The following is an 18,371-nucleotide window of genomic DNA, read 5'->3' as shown; positions in this document are numbered from 1 at the left end:
ATTTATTTGGCAAATAAATGTAAACTTAAACTGACTGAGAGCTCTCTGGATAAAAGGAACCTGTACAAATTTGTAAACGTTTTCACTTTTTCTCATGCCATACCTTAGTTAACATTGCGATGCCTATGGAGTCAGTGTACAAAGAGTAGTCTATAGTATACTGTTGATATCCACCACACCTGCGCTGCCCTTTGTAACGAACTCGGTGGGGTTGAAGTCCAGTTAATCCAGTTAATTTACAACGGTCTGTAGGATGTGAAAGAAATCTTTGCAAATATCATGTTCCTTGGGGCATTCCTTTGACCAACGGTTATAAACTCAAAGGCCAAACAGTTACGGTCCAAAGGTTCAATGCAGTTAACTACTCCATTCCCAGCTAAATTTAAGGTTTTTTTTTCACTTTCTTTTATGTTTCTGCACATATGGACCTTTTGTTTATTCCCATAAGTAGGCTAAAAGTGCACAGAATAGCCAACGTTAACATATGTAGCTTAAGAAACAAGGTTCATGAAATCAATAATTTGCTAGTGACAGATGACATTCATATTCTGACTATCTCTGAAACTCACTTAGATAATACCTTTGATGATACAGTAGTAGCAATACAAGGTTATAACATTTACAGAAAATACAGAAATGCCAATGAGGTGTTGCTGATTATATTCAGAACCACATTCCTGTAAAGCTTAGAGAGGATCTCATGTTAAATGCTGTTGAAGTAATATGACACCCATGCATACCCCACAAGACACAAGAGGTCTCTTCACAGTCCCAAAGTCCAGAACAGACTATGGGAGGCGCACAGTACTACATAGAGCCATGACCACAGTAACTCTATTCCACATCAAGTAACTGATGCAAGCAGTAAAATCAGATTTAAAAAAACAGATACAAATACACCTTATGGAACAGTGGGGACTGTGAAGCAACACAAACATACATGCATACACACACACGATAACATACGCTCTATACACACACGCACACATGGATTTTGTATTGTAGCTATGTGGTAGTAGTGGAGTAGGGGCCTGAGGGCACACAGTGTGCTGTGAAATCTGTGAATGTATTGTAATGTTTTTAAAATTGTATAAGTGCCTTAGTTTTGCTGGACCCCAGGAAGAGTAGCTGCTTCCTTGGCAGCAGCTAATGGGGATCCATAATGATTACAAATACAAATATTACCCCCCCAGTGGTGTAAAGTAGTTAAGTAAAAATACTTTAAAGTATTGTTTAAGTAGTTTTTTGGGGTATCTGTACTTTACTTTACTATTTATATTTTTGACAACTTTTACTTTTACTTCACTACATTCCTTAAGAAAATATTGTACTTTTTACTCCATACATTTTCCCTGACACCCAAAAGTACTCGTTACATTTTAAATGCTTAGCAGCACAGTAAAATTGTCAAAAAAAACGCACTTATCAAGAGAACACTTACCCTGGTCATCCCTACTGCCTCTGATCTGGCGGACTCATTAAACACACATGCCTCGTTTGTAAATTATGTCTAAATGTTGGAGTCTACCACTGGCTATCCGTCAATAAAAAAAAGAAGAAAATCGTGCCGTCTGGTTTGCTTAATATAAGGAATTTGAAATGATTTATACTTTTACTTTTGATACTTAAGTACATTTTAGCGATTACATTTATTTTTGATACTTAAGTATATTTAAAACCAAATACTTTTAGACTTTTCCTCAAGTAGTATTTTACTGGGTGGCTTTCACTTTTACTTGAGTCACTTTTACTCAAGTATGACAATTGGGTACTTTTTCCACAACTGACAATATCATATATTTTCAAACATACGCCCAGACAAAGATATATTAAGAGTTCAGACTGGGACTCATGAAAATCTCATTGAACAATGCATGCTCTCTAACCTGTAACCACACCTCATTCCATGCACTCTAAAAATATAACAGAAAACCTGTTCGATCACCATGCACTGCAAAATCATTCTGGCTATGGATACGGAGAACATCAATCCATTAACATCAACACGCCAGAGGATATACCCATTGGACTTGGGGCTCTGCAGGGAGTTTACCTTATATCTTGATTGTTTTATTCTGCTTTGCCACTAAAATCCTAATAAACACTGACAACTAAAATATTGTGTTATTGTTGTTATTGTTATGAGTATTACTACTACTACTAATAATAATAGGGGAGGGGGGAGTAGTTCAGAAATTAAACCCAAAAGGTTCTTCAAAAGGTTACTTGAGGATCGATTGAAAGGGGTTCTTTGAAGAACCCTTTTAAAGAGTTATTCGAAGAATTTATAGGGGTTCCCCCACAGTTTCAATTTGAAGAACCCCTAAAGGATCCTCCAGGAAACGTAACTTTTTAGAGTGTGGATAGAATCTATCATATCGAGGTTAAAGAGGTAGGGATTAACTGGTAAAGCGTCACATAAAGTCGAACACACACACACACATTGTTATTATTTTATTATTTGTGACATTGGAAAAAGTGTTACAAGTGAAACATCCTTGTTAATTTTGGAACATTGTATAAAATGGTATACTGTCTTTAATATTCTTTTTCCGCAATGCTTTGGTCACGTGGTTTATTCAGATCAAATCGCCACATTGGCAAACTTCCTGATGACCAACCATCTACACTTGTTCAATCAGCAAACCTGAATTTCGTGAATAACAAGAGGTTTCAAGGTCAGAAATATTTTTAGTACGAGTACGCATACATGTAGTCCAATTTATTACACTGCTTCAAGAATTCCTTTGAAATCGAGTGAAAACAAGAGCTGGCAAGCTATATTCCAGAAGGGAAAAGTGACAGCCCCAGCTAGCCAGCGCTCGAGACATCATCAACGTGAAGAGGATGTGGTTGTGTTGAAAGCTGCAGTCTGAGCTCGAGCTAGACAGATGCAAGCCAGAGGTTGAGTCGGAGACAAAACGCCGAGCAGCTTCCAGGAACACGGAATGTAGTGGACTAGCTAATAAAGTAAGAATGAAGTTAATGTCTACACGTGGCTAATCAGGTGTAATCTGGCTAGCAAGCTAATACATAGATCAGCTCTGGTCGCCCTGGACCAGAGTTAGCTAACTACCAAGCAGGTTAGCTAGCTACAGTAGCTAGCTAAGATTGCTTGTTATTTTGCTACAGGAACTTTGTGTTCTTGCTAAACGTGGCTTGTTAATGTTAGCAAGTTTATGTTGGATGTAAATATCTTGTTCCCGAAGGTTTCAAACCACGGTCAGCCAGCTCCAGGTCAGTAACAAACTAACCTTAGCTAACTAGCTAACTAGTTAGTAATCTAATCAAAGAGACTCAATATCTGAGATTTAATAACAAGCTAACTTTGTTGTCTGTATCGACAGCTGAGTTAGGCGAACCTAATAATAGCTAACCCATGTCAGTCCATGCAAATAACTTATACTACTGTTATTTTGTAACAAACAGTTGGTAACAACAACATGCATTGGTTTTAGCTAGAGTTTTTATTCCCAGATTTAACATGGATACATGTTCATTCTAAAGGTGCAATGCTTTTAAACCCTTCACAGTCCCATCTAGGAGTTATTTTAGCTCACACTCACAGTACACCTCATCTTCTCTAAACTGAAGGTGATCTCTAGACTGCAGTTTCACCATTCTCGGCATATTTGCATTACAGTGATAATGTCTATAATTGAAGCCTGTCAAGTTCAACGAACTAGCTATGATTTATTTGCACTCTGTTGGAAGAAAATGTAGGCCTAATGCTGAAGATGTAGAAATGTAGATGGATCTTTAGCCATTTACTGACACACCCACTTCTGCTCACTCCACTGCACCCAGACCACAACCACAACCTAAACATCAGGGAAAACAAGCACTTTCCCTAAATTCCCCCAAAGTCTTTGAAACTAAATCTGTCAACATACAAGGAGACATCAGCTATTTTCATTTGACAGTGTGGGCTAACATCGGACAAGATGCATCAAGTCCATTAAAGAGAAAGTAAACCTGAACTACAAGCTTTCACTGTAGGCTATAGAAAATGTTTGTCAGTGTAAAGGAGGTATGTGGAAGACATGTTATAGCCTAACTTTATTTATCAACCTCCTGATCCAGTTTCATATGGTCGGCCGGTTGGTCTTACTATAGTGTTTACGCTCAGTGAAATAACTGAAGAGTTGTTTTTGTCGTCGAGAGCTTTTTCAGTGCTGAATGTTTACAGGGAGTATAGGCCTGTTGACTCTAGTAGTTCAAGCTGGCCAGCTGTAGGTACAGATCTAGGATCAGCATCCCCTCCCCCAATTCCAACCTTAACTATTACTGATGGAAATGCCAAACTGACCCAAGATCAGCGTCTGGAAGGGAAACTTCAACGTACACCATTCAGTGAGACGGACACCATCATAGTAGAATACAGAATTGTACTAGCACCTATTTTGTAAGAGGTTTTTATTATTAATTATTAATTATAATTATATGCCATTTAGCAGACGCTTTTATCCAAAGCGACTTAGTCATGCGTGCATACATTTTTGTGTATGGGTGGTCCCGGGGATCGAACCCACTACCTTGGCGTTACAAGCGCCGTGCTCTACCAGCTGAGCTACAGAGGACCGAATGTTAACAGCGAGTAAACGCTCACATATTGGCCCTCATATTTCATGTTGGCCAGCTGTTCATTTATTTTATTTTATTGTATTTATTTAACCTTTATTTAACTATCTGCGGTGTACCATTCAGCGACACAGATAAAATGTACTCACACAAATGTTCTGAGTTACAGTGAGTGTTGTCAGTGCAACTTTTGTTTGACTGGTCTCTGAGATGGATGTCACAGCGAAAGTGGCAGCCCTGTTCCATGTTTGTACTTTAATAACACTCTTGTAGATTGACTGTAGATCTTTGTCAGTGTCAGGTGTTTTTCTTCCTCTTCTGTTGCAGATGAAGACATTGGCAACGCTCCCATGTCTATACTAACATAACCGCTTTTAGAATAACTGCCAAATACATTCCAGTGACAATGTGTTTCCCCTAGGATTTTTTTCAGCAGTGGTAGCAAGGGTAGGGGGGGGGAGAGTGCATTGCTACTAGTGTTAGAACAATGACGTGCTAGCAGTTCCAATAGACTTCCAGTCATTGAGCCAACGACTATCCATTTAAAAGCATGTCTCAGCAGAAATATACATTTATATATATATATATATATATATATATATATATATATGTGTGTATATATACAGTACCAGTCAAAAGTTTGGACACACCCACTCATTCAAGGGTTTTTCTTTTTTTGTGGTATTTTCTACATTGTAGAATAGTGAAGACATCAAAACAATGAAATAACACATATGGAATCATGTAGTAGCCTTAGACCACTGCACTACTCGGGAGTCCCAAACCATCTCAATTGGGTTGAGGTCGGGGGATTGTGGAGGCCAGGTCATCTGATGCAGCACCATCACTCTCCTTCTTGGTCAAATAGCCCTTACACAGCCTGGAGGTGTGTTTTGGGTCATAGCGCTTGATGTTTTTTGCTACTGCACTTGAAGAAACTTTCAAAGTTCTTGACATTTTCCGGATTGACTGACCTTCATGTCTTAAAGTAATGATGGACTGTCATTTCTCTTTGCTTATTTGAGCTGTTCTTGCCATAATATGGACTTGGTCTTTTACGAAAAAGGGCTATCTTCTGTATACCACCCCTACCTTGTCACAACACAACTGATTGGCTCAATCGCATTAAGAAGTAAAGAAATTCCACAAATTAACTTTTAAAAAGGCACACCTGTTAATTGAAATGCATTCCAGGTGACTACCTCATGAAGCTGGTTGAGAGAATGCCAAGAGTGTGCAAAGCTGTCATGAAGGCAAAGGGTGGCTACTTTGAAGAATCTCAAATATAAAATATATTTTGATTTGTTTAACACTTTTTTTGGTTACTAAATGATTCCATATGTGTTATTTAATAGTTTTGATGTCTTCACTATTATTCTACAATGCAGAAAATAGTACAAAATAAAAAATAAACCTGGAATGAGTAGGTATTCAGACCCTTTACTCAGTACTTTGCTGAAGCACCTTTGGCAGCGATTACAGCCTCAAGTCTTCTTGGATATGTCACTACAAGCTTGGTACACCTGAATTTGGGGAGTTTCTCCCAATATTATCTGCAGATCCTCTCAAGCTCTGTCAGGTTGGATGGGGAGCGTCGCTGCACAGCTATTTTCTGGTCTCTCCAGAGATGTTAAATAGGGTTCAAGTCCGGGCTCTGGCTGGGCCACTCAAGGATATTCAGAGACTTGTCCCGAAGCCACTACTGCGTTGTCTTGGCTGTGTGCTTAGGGTGGTTGTCCTTTGGAAGGTGAACCTTCGCCCAAGTCTGAGGTCCTGAGTGCTCTGGAGCAGGTTTTCATCAAGGATCTCTCTGTACTTTGCTCCGTTCATCTTTCCCTCGATCTTGACTAGTCTCCCAGTCCCTGCCGCTGAAAACATCCCCACAGCATGATGCTGCCACCACCATGCTACAACGTAGGGATGGTGCCAGGATTCCTGCAGTCGTGACGCTTGTCATTCAGGACAAACTGTTCAATCAGACCAGAGAGTCTTGTTTCTCATGGTCTGAGAGTCCTTTAGGTGCCTTTTGGCAAACTCCAAGCGGGCTGTCGTGCCTTTTACTGAGGAGTGGCCTGGCCACTCTACCATAAAGGCCTGATTGGTGGAGTGCTGCAGAGATGGTTGTCCTTCTGGAAGGTTCTCCCATCTCCACAGAGGAACTCTGTAGCTTTGTCAGAGTGACCATCGGGTTCTTTGTCACCTCCCTGACCAAGACCCTTCTCCCCCGATTGCTCAGTTTGGCCGGGCGGCTAGCTCTAGGAAGAGTCTTGGTGGTTCCAAACTTCTTCCATTTAAGAATGATGGAGGCCACTGTGTTCTTGGGGACCTTTAATTCTGCAGAAATTGTTTGGTACCCTTCCCCAGATCTTTGCCTCGACACAATCCTCTCTCGGAGCTGTAGGGACAATTCCTTCGACTCATGGCTTGGTTTTTGCTCTGACATGACAGGTGTGTGCCTTTCCAAATCATGTCCAATCAATTGAATTTACCACAGGTGGACTCCAATTTAGTTGTAGAAACATCTCAAGGATGATCAATTGAAACAGGATGCACCTGATCTCAATTTAGTCTCATAGTGTCTGAATACTTCTGTAAGTAATTTTTTTTATATATATATATATACATTTGCCAAAAATTCTGCAAATCTGTTTTCGCTTTGTCATTATGGGGTATTGTGTGTAGATTAAGATTTTTATATTTATTTAATCAATTATAGAATAAGGCTGTAACGTAACAAAATGTGGAGAAAGTCAAGGGGTGTGAATACTTTCCGAATGCACTGTATATAGTTATGGGTGTTGATATATGTGTATAGATATGTATGTGTGTAGATGTATGTGTATGTACAGTGAGGGGAAAAAAAGTATTTGACCCCCTGCTGATTTTGTACGTTTGCCCACTGACAAAGAAATGATCAGTCTATAATTTTAATGATAGGTTTATTTGAACAGTGAGAGACAGAATAACAACAAAAAAATCCAGAAAAACGCATGTCAAAAATGTTATAAATTGATTTGCATTTTAATGAGGGAAATAAGTATTTGACCCCTCTGCAAAACATGACTTAGTACTTGGTGGCAAAACCCTTGTTGGCAATCACAGAGGTCAGACGTTTCTTGTAGTTGGCCACCAGGTTTGCACACATCTCAGGAGGGATTTTGTCCCACTCCTCTTTGCAGATCTTCTTCAAGTCATTAAGGTTTTGAGGCTGACGTTTGGCAACTCGAACCTTCAGCTCCCTCCACAGATTTTCTATGGGATTAAGATCTGGAGACTGGCTAGGCCACTCCAGGACCTTAATGTGCTTCTTCTTGAGCCACTCCTTTGTTGCCTTGGCTGTGTGTTTTGGGTCATTGGCATGCTGGAATACCCATCCACGACCCATTTTCAATGCCCTGGCTGAGGGAAGGAGGTTCTCACCCAAGATTTGACGGTACATGGCCCCATCCATCGTCCCTTTGATGCGGTAAAGTTGTCCTGTCCCCTTAGCAGAAAAACACCTGCAAGGCATAATGTTTCCACCTCCATGTTTGACGGTGCAGATGGTGTTCTTGGGGTCATAGGCAGCATTCCTCCTCCTCCAAACACGGCGAGTTGAGTTGATGCCAAAGAGCTCCAATTTGGTCTCATCAGACCACAACACTTTCACCCAGTTCTCCTCTGAATCATTCAGATGTTCATTGGCAAACTTCAGACGGGCATGTATATGTGCTTTCTTGAGCAGGGGGACCTTGCGGACGCTGCAGGATTTAAGTCCTTCACGGCGTAGTGTGTTACCAATTGTTTTCTTGGTGACTATGGTCCCAGCTGCCTTGAGATCATTGACAAGATCCTCCCGTGTAGTTCTGGGTTGATTCCTCACCGTTCTCATGATCATTGCAACTCCACGAGGTGAGATCTTGCATGGAGCCCCAGGACGAGGGAGATTGATAGTTATTTTGTGTTTCTTCCATTTGTGAATAATCGCACCAACTGTTGTCACCTTCTCACCAAGCTGCTTGGCGATGGTCTTGTAGCCCATTCCAGCCTTTTGTAGGTCTACAATCTTGTCCCTGACATCCTTGGAGAGCTCTTTGGTCTTGGCCATGGTGGAGAGTTTGAATCTGATTGATTGATTGCTTCTGTGGACAGGTGTCTTTTATACAGTAACAAGCTGAGATTAGGAGCACTCCCTTTAAGAGTGTGCTCCTAATCTCAGCTCGTTACCTGTATAAAAGACACCTGGGAGCCAGAAATCGTTCTGATTGAGAGGGGGTCAAATACTTATTTCCCACATTAAAATGCAAATCAATTTATAATATTTGACATGCTTTTTTCTGGATTTTGTTGTAGTTATTCTGTCTCTCACTGTTCAATTAAACCTACTATTAAAATTATAGACTGATCATTTCTTTGTCAGTGGGCAAACGTACAAAATCAGCAGGGGATCAAATACTTTTTTTCCTCACTGTATATATATGTGTGTAGATTTGTGTATGTAGATATATGGGTGTAGATATGTGTATAGAGATAGACAGTCTTTGCAGCGGGGGCCACATAGCGCAGACCAAATTACGTATTCAATTAAAGGAATACCCTCCCTAAAATCATACATGGGGATGCTTGATAATACTGTGATGTTGTTTTGATGCCTGTGGTGCTGGGGGCCTTGAATGTGCATCATAAAATCAGCAGATTATCAGGTGTTTTGGATTCCAATGTTCAACCCAGTGTCCAAAAACGGTGTCTCTATTGAAGGTTGTGGGTCTTCCATCAGGACAACAAACCCAAACGCACATCAAAAGCACCCTGGAATGTTTGAAGAAGAAACGCTGGACTGTTCTGGAGTGGTCAGGGAGGAGTCCAGATCTGAATCACATCCATAACCTATCCATAACATTTGTGTGTATTGTTAGATATTACTGCACTGTTGGAGCTAGGAACACAAGCATTTCGCTACACCCGCAATAACATCTGCTAAATATGTGACCGACCGCCTCGATTCAGTCTTATGTAGCAACATTTGAAATTGTGTTTTTTACATTGGATAAAAGTAGAGACTCAGATCTAGAAAATTGTGTTTCATACACTGCAGTTGAATAACAATGGGAAAGTAATTCTGCTTTGAAAGTTGATAACCTTGTAACCCCACTTTTCAGAAAATGGTCCTTGAATGTTTTGGTACACCTACTGGAGAGCTTTTCTTTGTCTACACCCATTCAGCATAGTTCACACCCTCTTAAGCCTTAGCCTCACCCATCTCTTTAAGGATTCACGTGAGGCCATTTGCTAAACAGAGTAATTAGTTTAGTAAACAACCAAAGATTTTTATGACTGTAAGTCGCTTTGGATAAAAGCGTCTGCTAAATGGCATATTATATTATATTATTATAAGACTAAAAGTGGTGAAAGTAGTAGCCTACAATAAGGAAAAACTCCAGGTAAAAATGCACTATCTAGTCCTTGGTCTATATCCTAATCTGACTTTGCTGCAGGTCATGTTGTTCTTCACATTACCGTCTCTGGTAAACACACACTATATATATAGCAATATCAAAAACAGAAAGTGTCCAGATAAAAATATTTTATAATTATTAGATGACGCTTACCTGACACACTTGATTGACACACTAAATTGATGGGTCATGTGTAGGAAATGCTATAACCAACCCCCAGCCACATCTAGCTAAGTGGGTGGGTCACTATTGTCTAGACATGTACACATGTTCATGAAATACAATAAATGGCCATAATCACCCCCAGACACACCTGGCTAACTTGATGGGTCATGTAATCCTCTGGCGAAGTGTTTTGTTTAGACATGTAGCTAGCTAGCTCGCTAAACAATGAACCAGCATAATCCCAACTCATACTACTACCAACCAATACAAACATTGTCATAGCTGTAGTATGAATCTGCAGGTAGCTAAAGCTAACCAACCAGGTTCCATGTTAGCTAGCTAACATTAGGCTATAACTAAGAATGCAAATGGTTTTCTGATTAGAATAATATTACTACACAGATCATACACGTAACGTTAGTTAGCGAACAGTACGCTTTTAACTTGCAATGAAAATGACATTCTGCAAAATTAGAAACGTATAATATCTGAAAATGTAGCTAGACTCTTACCCTTATACATGGATGAACGCTTCACGGCAGACTGGAACCATTTAACTCTGTTTTGTTTGTAGCTACATCTTGTTTGGCCAGCGTTGTGTCAAGTCACTCCGGTTTACACTGACCGTGGCGTGCAGAAAATAACAAATCACTTTTTCCAACTGATCTGTCGATGGCGCCTGCTAAATTCAGGGCATTAAGGCACTGCATCTCAGTGCTAGATTTGTCACTGCAGACCCTGGTTCGATACCGGCCGTGATCGGGAGTCCCATAGGGCAGCCCACAATTGGCCCAGCGTCGTCTGGGTTAGGGGAGGCCGGGGTAGGCCGTCATTGTAAATAAGAATTTGTTCTTAACTGATTTGCCTAGTTAAATCGTTTTTTTTAAATGTTGTTGAGAAAAGTACCAAAACTTTTGTAGTTTTCGATGGCTAACGTTATATATTTCAAAAACGGCATGGTAGAAAGGACTATCAACATACTGAGCAGCTCACGTTATAAACAGAAGCATGCTACATGGCAGACAAATCCAAACTCATCTTCCGGCATGTTCAGCCCATCCATTATCTCAGCCAATCATGGCTAACGGGAAGGTTCCTGTCTTTCCATGGCTAAACCAACTAGGCTCGTAATGTAACAATTTTATTTGTATTTATGGATGGAATACAAGTTTGTTATTAAGGCACACGAAAGATCACATGTTCCAGAAGGCATTTCTGCAAAAAAATGCATTTTGGTAAAAAATTAATGTTTACGTTCAAATGCCAATCCTGTGAAGTAGTGCCGTACGAAATACGCCTAGTTTCTTGAAACGAGTCACGTGTAGGGGCTGTAGTGGAACAGGTTGAGAGCTTCAAGTTCCTTGGTGTCCACATCACCAACGAACTATCATGGTCCAAACACACCAAGACAGTCGTGAAGAGGGCACGACAAAGCCTATTCCCCCTCAGGTGACTAAAACGATTTGGCATGGGTCCTCAGATCCTCAAAAAATTCTACAGCTGCACCATCGAGAGCATCCTGACTGGTTGCATCACCGCCTGGTATGGCAACTGCTTGGCCTCTGACCGCAAGGCACTACAGAGGGTAGTGCGTACGGCCCAGTACATCACTGGGGCAAAGCTTCCTGCCATCCAGGACCTCTATACCAGGCGGTGTCAGAGGAAGGCCCTCAAAATTGTCAAAGACTCCAGCCACCCTAGTCATAGACTGTTCTCTCTGCTACCGCACGGCAAGCGGTACCGGAGTGCCAAGTCTAGGTCCAAAAGACTTCTCAATAGCTTCTACCCCCAAGCCATAAGACTCCTGAACAGCTAATCATGGCTACCCGGACTATTTGCACTGCCCCCCCACCCCATCCTTTTTACGCTGCTGCTACTCTGTTAAGTATTTATGCATAGTCACTTTAACTCTACCCACATGTACATATTACCTCAACTACCTCAACTAGCCGGTGCCCCCGCACATTGACTCTGCAACGGTACCCCCCTGTATATATAGCCTCCCTACTGTCACTTTATTTTACTTCTGCTCTTTTTTTCTCAACACTTTTTTTGTTGTTGTTTTATTCTTACTTTTTTTTGTTTAAAATAAATGCACTGTTGGTTAAGGGCTGTAAGTAAGCATTTCACTGTAATGTCTGCACCTGTTGTATTCGGCGCATGTGACCAATAAAATTTGATTTGATTTGTATGTGACCAATACGATTTGATCTGGCAAGATTTGTAAACAGCAGTTGGTGGAGGGCACCCCTCAAACATTGAAGAATTAGAACAGTTTGCTGCTGATTAGTTTAACAAATTGCCAGTAGAAAGGTGCAGCAAGCTCATTGATGGCTACAAGAAGCAGTTGTCTGCAGTTATCTTGGCCAAAGGCTATGCAACCAAGTAGACCTACTAGTTTCGGGGTGCCAATCATTTTGTCCATGCCATTTGTCTTTATTTTCTAAATAAAAAATGGGAACTTAACTTTTTCAAAAATAAAATTGGTTCTGCAATGTTGAAAATCCAATAAGGTGTGGAGACCGAAGGTGTTTTTCAGTTTCAACTTATTTTAGAAGAAATATGGATTTATTTAAGAAAAGTGCAAGGGTGACAATATATTTGTCCGCAACTGTATGCAGAGAGAGAGATGCTGCCGTGACGCGTATACGCTGTGAAAAAGTATTTGCCCCCTTTCTGATTTTCTCTACTTTTGCATATTTTTGATACTGAATGTTATCAGATCTTCAACCAAAACCTAATATTAGATAAAGGGAACCTGAGTTTACAAATAACACAAACAATTTATACTTATTTCATTTATTTGTTGAACAATGTTATGCAATACCCAATTCCCCTGTGTGAAAAAGTAATTGCCCACTTACACTCAATAACTGGTTGTGCCACCTTTAGCTACAATGACTGCAACCAGTTAAAGTAGTTCTGCAAAGAGTGGGACAAAATTCCTTCACAGTGACGTGAGAGACTGATCAACAACTACAAGAAGCGTTTGGTTGGAGTCGTTGTAGCTAAAGGCGGCACAACCAGTTATTGAGTGTAAGGGGGCAATTACTTTTTCACACAGGGGCATTTGGTGTTGCATAACTTTGTTTATGAAACAAATTAAATAAGTATGTAATTGTTGTTATTTGTTCACTCAGTTTCCCTTTATCTAATATTAGGTTTTGGTTGAAGATCGGATTTAACATTCAGTATCAAAAGTATTTGCCCTCTTTCTGATTTTCTCTACTTTTGCATATTTTTGATACTGAATGTTGTCAGATCTTCAACCAAAACCTAATATTAGATAAAGGGAACCTGAGTGTACAAATAACACAAACAATTTATACTTATTTCATTTATTTGTTGAACAAAGTTATATTCTTAGTTTTTCACAGCACTGTGTATAGGCCTGCAGTGCATATACAGGTGTTTTGCAGAGGTGTAGCCCATGCAGTGCAAATGCAGTATAGTGCATTTAGTATTACAGGTCATTGAAGGCAAGGTGCAGTGTTCGGCTGAAATGCAAGTTCTCTCTACTCCACCACACAAAGTAACACATGATCATGGCTGGATGTAAATCCTTCTTCAGATGGCTATAGCTAAACTCTAGTCTCTATAGCCTGCTATAACAACAGTAAAGCAGCCATCTGCTCTGTCGTCAGTCAGACCTTTTTTATAAGATTAAACACTGCTAGGGCTGTCCAGACTCCCTTTTTAAAACCCCCCTCTGACAGAAAATGCTAGATCAGGTGGCATCTAGATTAGTGGTACTGTAGCAACGGGGCAGTGTAGCCAGCCAGCGATGGACCCAAAGCCTCCTGTAGCTGGTGACTTAGGCCTACTTGTTTTGGATTCTGCAGAGCTCACACAGTCTTACCCCAAAGAAGAGGCAGAAATTCACCGTAAGCCTGCTGGTCCAAATCCCTCCCTCTCCAGCCCCACCAAGGGCTATCAGATTTAGTGGGGAGCAAGGTGTGATGGATGGCTAATATAAAGGAGGTTTTGTTTAGTGGCGTTCTCCATTTTGTAACCCCAGGCCTCTGAGTCCCTTGGCCAGTGAACAGAGCATTGAGTGTGAAAGAGGCATGGCCTGGTAACGCTTTGAAGGACTGAGATGGAGATTCAAGCTTAGTGACTCAACAATTCTGCAGCACACATCATACAAAGTCTCCTCAGACATGAATCTGACAAACAAAGTTTTATGTTGCATTGTGCGTATATACATCCTATATAGGGCGCATAAATAAATAATTTTAGGGTAACATCCTCGCCGGCATCCTCAGAATTTCCCTGTCATGATCATTGCCTGATTTTTTTTCCAGAGTTAAATTGATGATAGTAAAGCGGTGTAGTCTTGATGATGGAAAAATCTCAATGGTACAGTAGGAAGCTGGAGTGTGTGGGGACAGAACACATCATCGGGTGTATCTTCGCAGTGGAAAGGCACAGAGTGGATCAAAGTTACTTTCCAAAGCCTCAGTCTGTCAGTCACTGCTGCTGTAGTGAGTATCGCTCCCTGCTGAAATATTAATGCTGCGGTTACACTCAATGTCAGCAGTGATGATGGAGACTGTTTTAGCAGTGTCTGCCCTCTTTGGTTTGCCTCTGGTCTGCTTGTCTTTTGAGCTGAACTGTCTGTATCTAAGCCTGTGTGTTAACACTAGAAGAAGTCTGACTCTAAGCCTGTGTGTTAACACTAGAAGAAGTCTGTATCTAAGCCTTTGTGTTAACACTAGAAGAAGTCTGACTCTAAGCCTGTGTGTTAACACTAGAAGAAGTCTGACTCTAAGCCTGTGTGTTAACACTAGAAGAAGTCTGACTCTAAGCCTGTGTGTTAACACTAGAATAAGTCTGTATCTAAGCCTGTGTGTTAACACTAGAAGAAGTCTGACTCTAAGCCTGTGTGTTAACACTAGAATAAGTCTGTATCTAAGCCTGTGTGTTAACACTAGAAGAAGTCTGACTCTAAGCCTGTGTGTTAACACTAGAAGAAGTCTGACTCTAAGCCTGTGTGTTAACACTAGAATAAGTCTGACTCTAAGCCTGTGTGTTAACACTAGAAGAAGTCTGACTCTAAGCCTGTGTGTTAACACTAGAATAAGTCTGTATCTAAGCCTGTGTGTTAACACTAGAAGAAGTCTGTATCTAAGCCTGTGTGTTAACACTAGAAGAAGTCTGTATCTAAGCCTGTGTGTTAACACTAGAAGAAGTCTGACTCTAAGCCTGTGTGTTAACACTAGAAGAAGTCTGACTCTAAGCCTGTGTGTTAACACTAGAAGAAGTCTGTATCTAAGCCTGTGTGTTAACACTAGAAGAAGTCTGACTCTAAGCCTGTGTGTTAACACTAGAAGAAGTCTGTATCTAAGCCTGTGTGTTAACACTAGAAGAAGTCTGTATCTAAGCCTGTGTGTTAACACTAGAAGAAGTCTGACTCTAAGCCTGTGTGTTAACACTAGAAGAAGTCTGACTCTAAGCCTGTGTGTTAACACTAGAAGAAGTCTGACTCTAAGCCTGTGTGTTAACACTAGGAGAACAGTAGAACAACCTCTGGCTTAGACTGTTGCCTGAACGTATCATCTCAGAGAATCTTGGCTATTTAGTACACTCTTAGAAAAAAAGGGTTCTAGAAGGGTTCCCCTGCTGTCCTTATGGGATAATTATTTGAAGAACACTTTTAGATTCCATATAGAATCCTCTGTGAAAATGTATTCAATTGTTCTCCCATGGGGACAGCAAATAACCCTTTTAGGTTCTAAATACAATATTTTAGGGTGTGCAATGTGCAATGCCTCCTGTATAAAATGTTGGATTTGATTAAGTTCAATTATTTCACCACCACAGAGTAGCCTATATAATTAAATCCGCAGTACAGTGATCCATCTTTGCTATTTGTATTTCATTTCAGCTCGCGTCTAGCCCAGCCCTGAGTTTGTCATTATTGATATTGGATGATGATGATTGTCATCAGTTTAGTCAATTTGAGCGGCATCATTAGCAGTGTTTTTTCATTTAGCCGTAAACAGACGTCTCTGTCGAGCATTAGCGCTGCCGCTGAGTGGAATAAAATTAGCATAAAATAATTAGCCTTTAAGCGTTTTGTGCTTAATCAAATCTCCTTGTCATGTGGAACGCTCTGAGTGAGAATTTTAATCTCTCAATATATTTCTTATCAACAGCTCTGCATGAAACGTGTTATAAACACTACTATTCAGCTGTTCTAATGGGAATATTTAATATTGCAACATTTTTACATTTAATTTAGAGTGATCAACACAATGTTTAGCGTGTTTGGAGTTTCTGTAACACACATCATTTCCAGTGTTCTATTTGTGACGCTCAAGGTGCAGGTTGAAGGTCACAAGACTTGTTATGGTTTATTCTCATATCTGTTGATAGTGATTGACGCCAGACTAGAGATACAAGGACTGAGGACACACTGATTATTCCCTGTTGTATTGATGACGTTCACAGCGGTTTGTTTTGGACTTCCTACGAGCCTCTCGGCTGGTGTTTTTAGAGTACATTTGGTGCTTTTATTACGATATAAAGGGCCTGTCTCCAAGAGGCAGTTAGACATTTTCTCTGCTTCTGTGCTGGAGGTGTCTCCCTGTTGCAACTTGTAATAAACCAGATTGATTTTTGATTGACTTCACCTGTGGTTGCTCGCACTTTCCTGTTCCATCTGTTGTAGGGGGTGTAGCCCTAACTGTTCACTGTAATGGTTCAAGTCTATCAAGTCTGTCATGGATTGACTTATAACTCAACTCAAGGTGTCTTAATACTTTCATCATAGGCCAAACTTCAAACTGGACCTAAACATTTTCTCAGCCCTCCCTGTTGTTTGTTTGTGTTTTCCACAGAGCTGTGTGGCCTGGGCACTCTTGAGTGGCAGCTGGTGAGATTCCACTCTAGTGGTTGCTGGGGGCGATGAGGGTGCGTTGCTCCAGGAAGCTGGGCCTCCTAGCAAAGACCTTCTTCCTGCTGTGGGTGCTGTGGCTGGGTTACCTGCTCCTGGCCCGTTCCTTCTCCTCCACAGGGACCGATGGAGGGGAGGACGGAGGGGGCCGCAGCCTGCTGGTCAGGCACTTATCCCCCGTGGAGGAACAGGGGAGCGAGCAGCTGGCCAGGCCTGTGTACGTGAAGGCGCCGGCGGACGCCAACGCTCCCGGGGAGTGGGGAAAGGCCACCAGGCTAAACCTCAGCCCGGAGGAGAAGAAGCAGGAGGAGGACAGCGTGGAGAGATACGCTATTAATATCTTTGTCAGTGATAAGATCTCCCTGCACCGACACATCCAGGACAACAGGATGAAGGAGTGAGTAGGCAAATGATCTTCATATTCACACAGTGGGAACATCTCAATAGCATACTCCTCGTGTCCTCTCTCCTCATCTCCTTCTCAAAACCCATTGGATGAGAAAGCCAGATGTCCCTCCCCTCTGACCTTCTCCTCCAATGGGTTTTTGAGAACGAGGCAAGGAGAGAGGATGCGAGGAGTATGCTATTGAGATTTTCCCAGTGCACACACAGAGACCCCCCCTGGCAATACAATCCATCTGGACTAGTAGTTTAGACCAGTAACCACATCTTATTGTACAGGTCCAGTGAGGCTGATTGCAGAAACATACAACTTTTACTAATGGCTACTTAAATAGACAAATCTGTGTTATGAAGCTGAATTAGACTTGGCTAACTTGGTGTCATGCAGACAGAGATATTAACTGTACCGCTAGCTGTAAGGGATGAATGGGGAACTTCCCTAACTGCCCTGACTCACTTTAAAAGGTACGGTATTCATTACGCTAGAGGACTGAACTTTGATTGATTGCCTCAATAAAAATTCTCCATCTGTGTTTCATCTTCCCAGCTGTTCACAGCGGAAGTGATGCTCGATGATGGTGGCAGCTCAACCCCCATGTGATAATGTATTATAATATTACCCCTCACATAAAATCAGGTTATTTTCGCAAACATTCTGAAAATTTTTTTAGGAACAAATAATTAAGAGTGCAGATTTTTTTATGGGATAATATACTAACGTTTTTGAGCAAGATCATTTGAAAAATACAATATTATTGAGTAAATGTATTTATTGGTTTCTTTTCATTTTTATGAAAATGTTATGATTTTAAGGTTATTTGTTGATGTAAAAATCTAAATGGACTGATTTTAAGGTTGTGTCATTAGATTTGTGAGAGAAAAAAAAGGGT

The 18,371-nt window shown here is 40.9% G+C and overlaps 1 protein-coding gene across 2 annotated transcripts in view; it reads left to right on the top strand.

Annotated features, from left to right (window-relative positions):
• The first annotated feature begins 2,581 nt into the window (after positions 1-2,581).
• Positions 2,582-18,371, top strand: part of LOC311110352 (polypeptide N-acetylgalactosaminyltransferase 4-like) — a 39,742-nt gene continuing 23,952 nt past the window's right edge. The window contains exons 1-2 of one of the 2 annotated variants that reach the window (XM_084152999.1): positions 2,582-2,970; positions 17,024-17,476. In XM_084152999.1, coding sequence (XP_084009125.1) covers positions 17,091-17,476 — 386 coding nt within the window. In that variant the 5' untranslated portion in view covers positions 2,582-2,970; positions 17,024-17,090. The remainder of the gene's footprint in view (positions 2,971-17,023; positions 17,477-18,371) is intronic. The other variant, XM_084153000.1, reaches the window with a different exon arrangement.

The sequence above is a fragment of the Coregonus lavaretus genome, assembly GCF_964263955.1.
Source record: "Coregonus lavaretus genome assembly, chromosome: 3".
Lineage (NCBI taxonomy): Eukaryota > Metazoa > Chordata > Actinopteri > Salmoniformes > Salmonidae > Coregonus > Coregonus lavaretus.
Note: the sequence above shows the minus strand (reverse complement) of the source record. Positions and strands in the feature narration are given on the sequence as shown.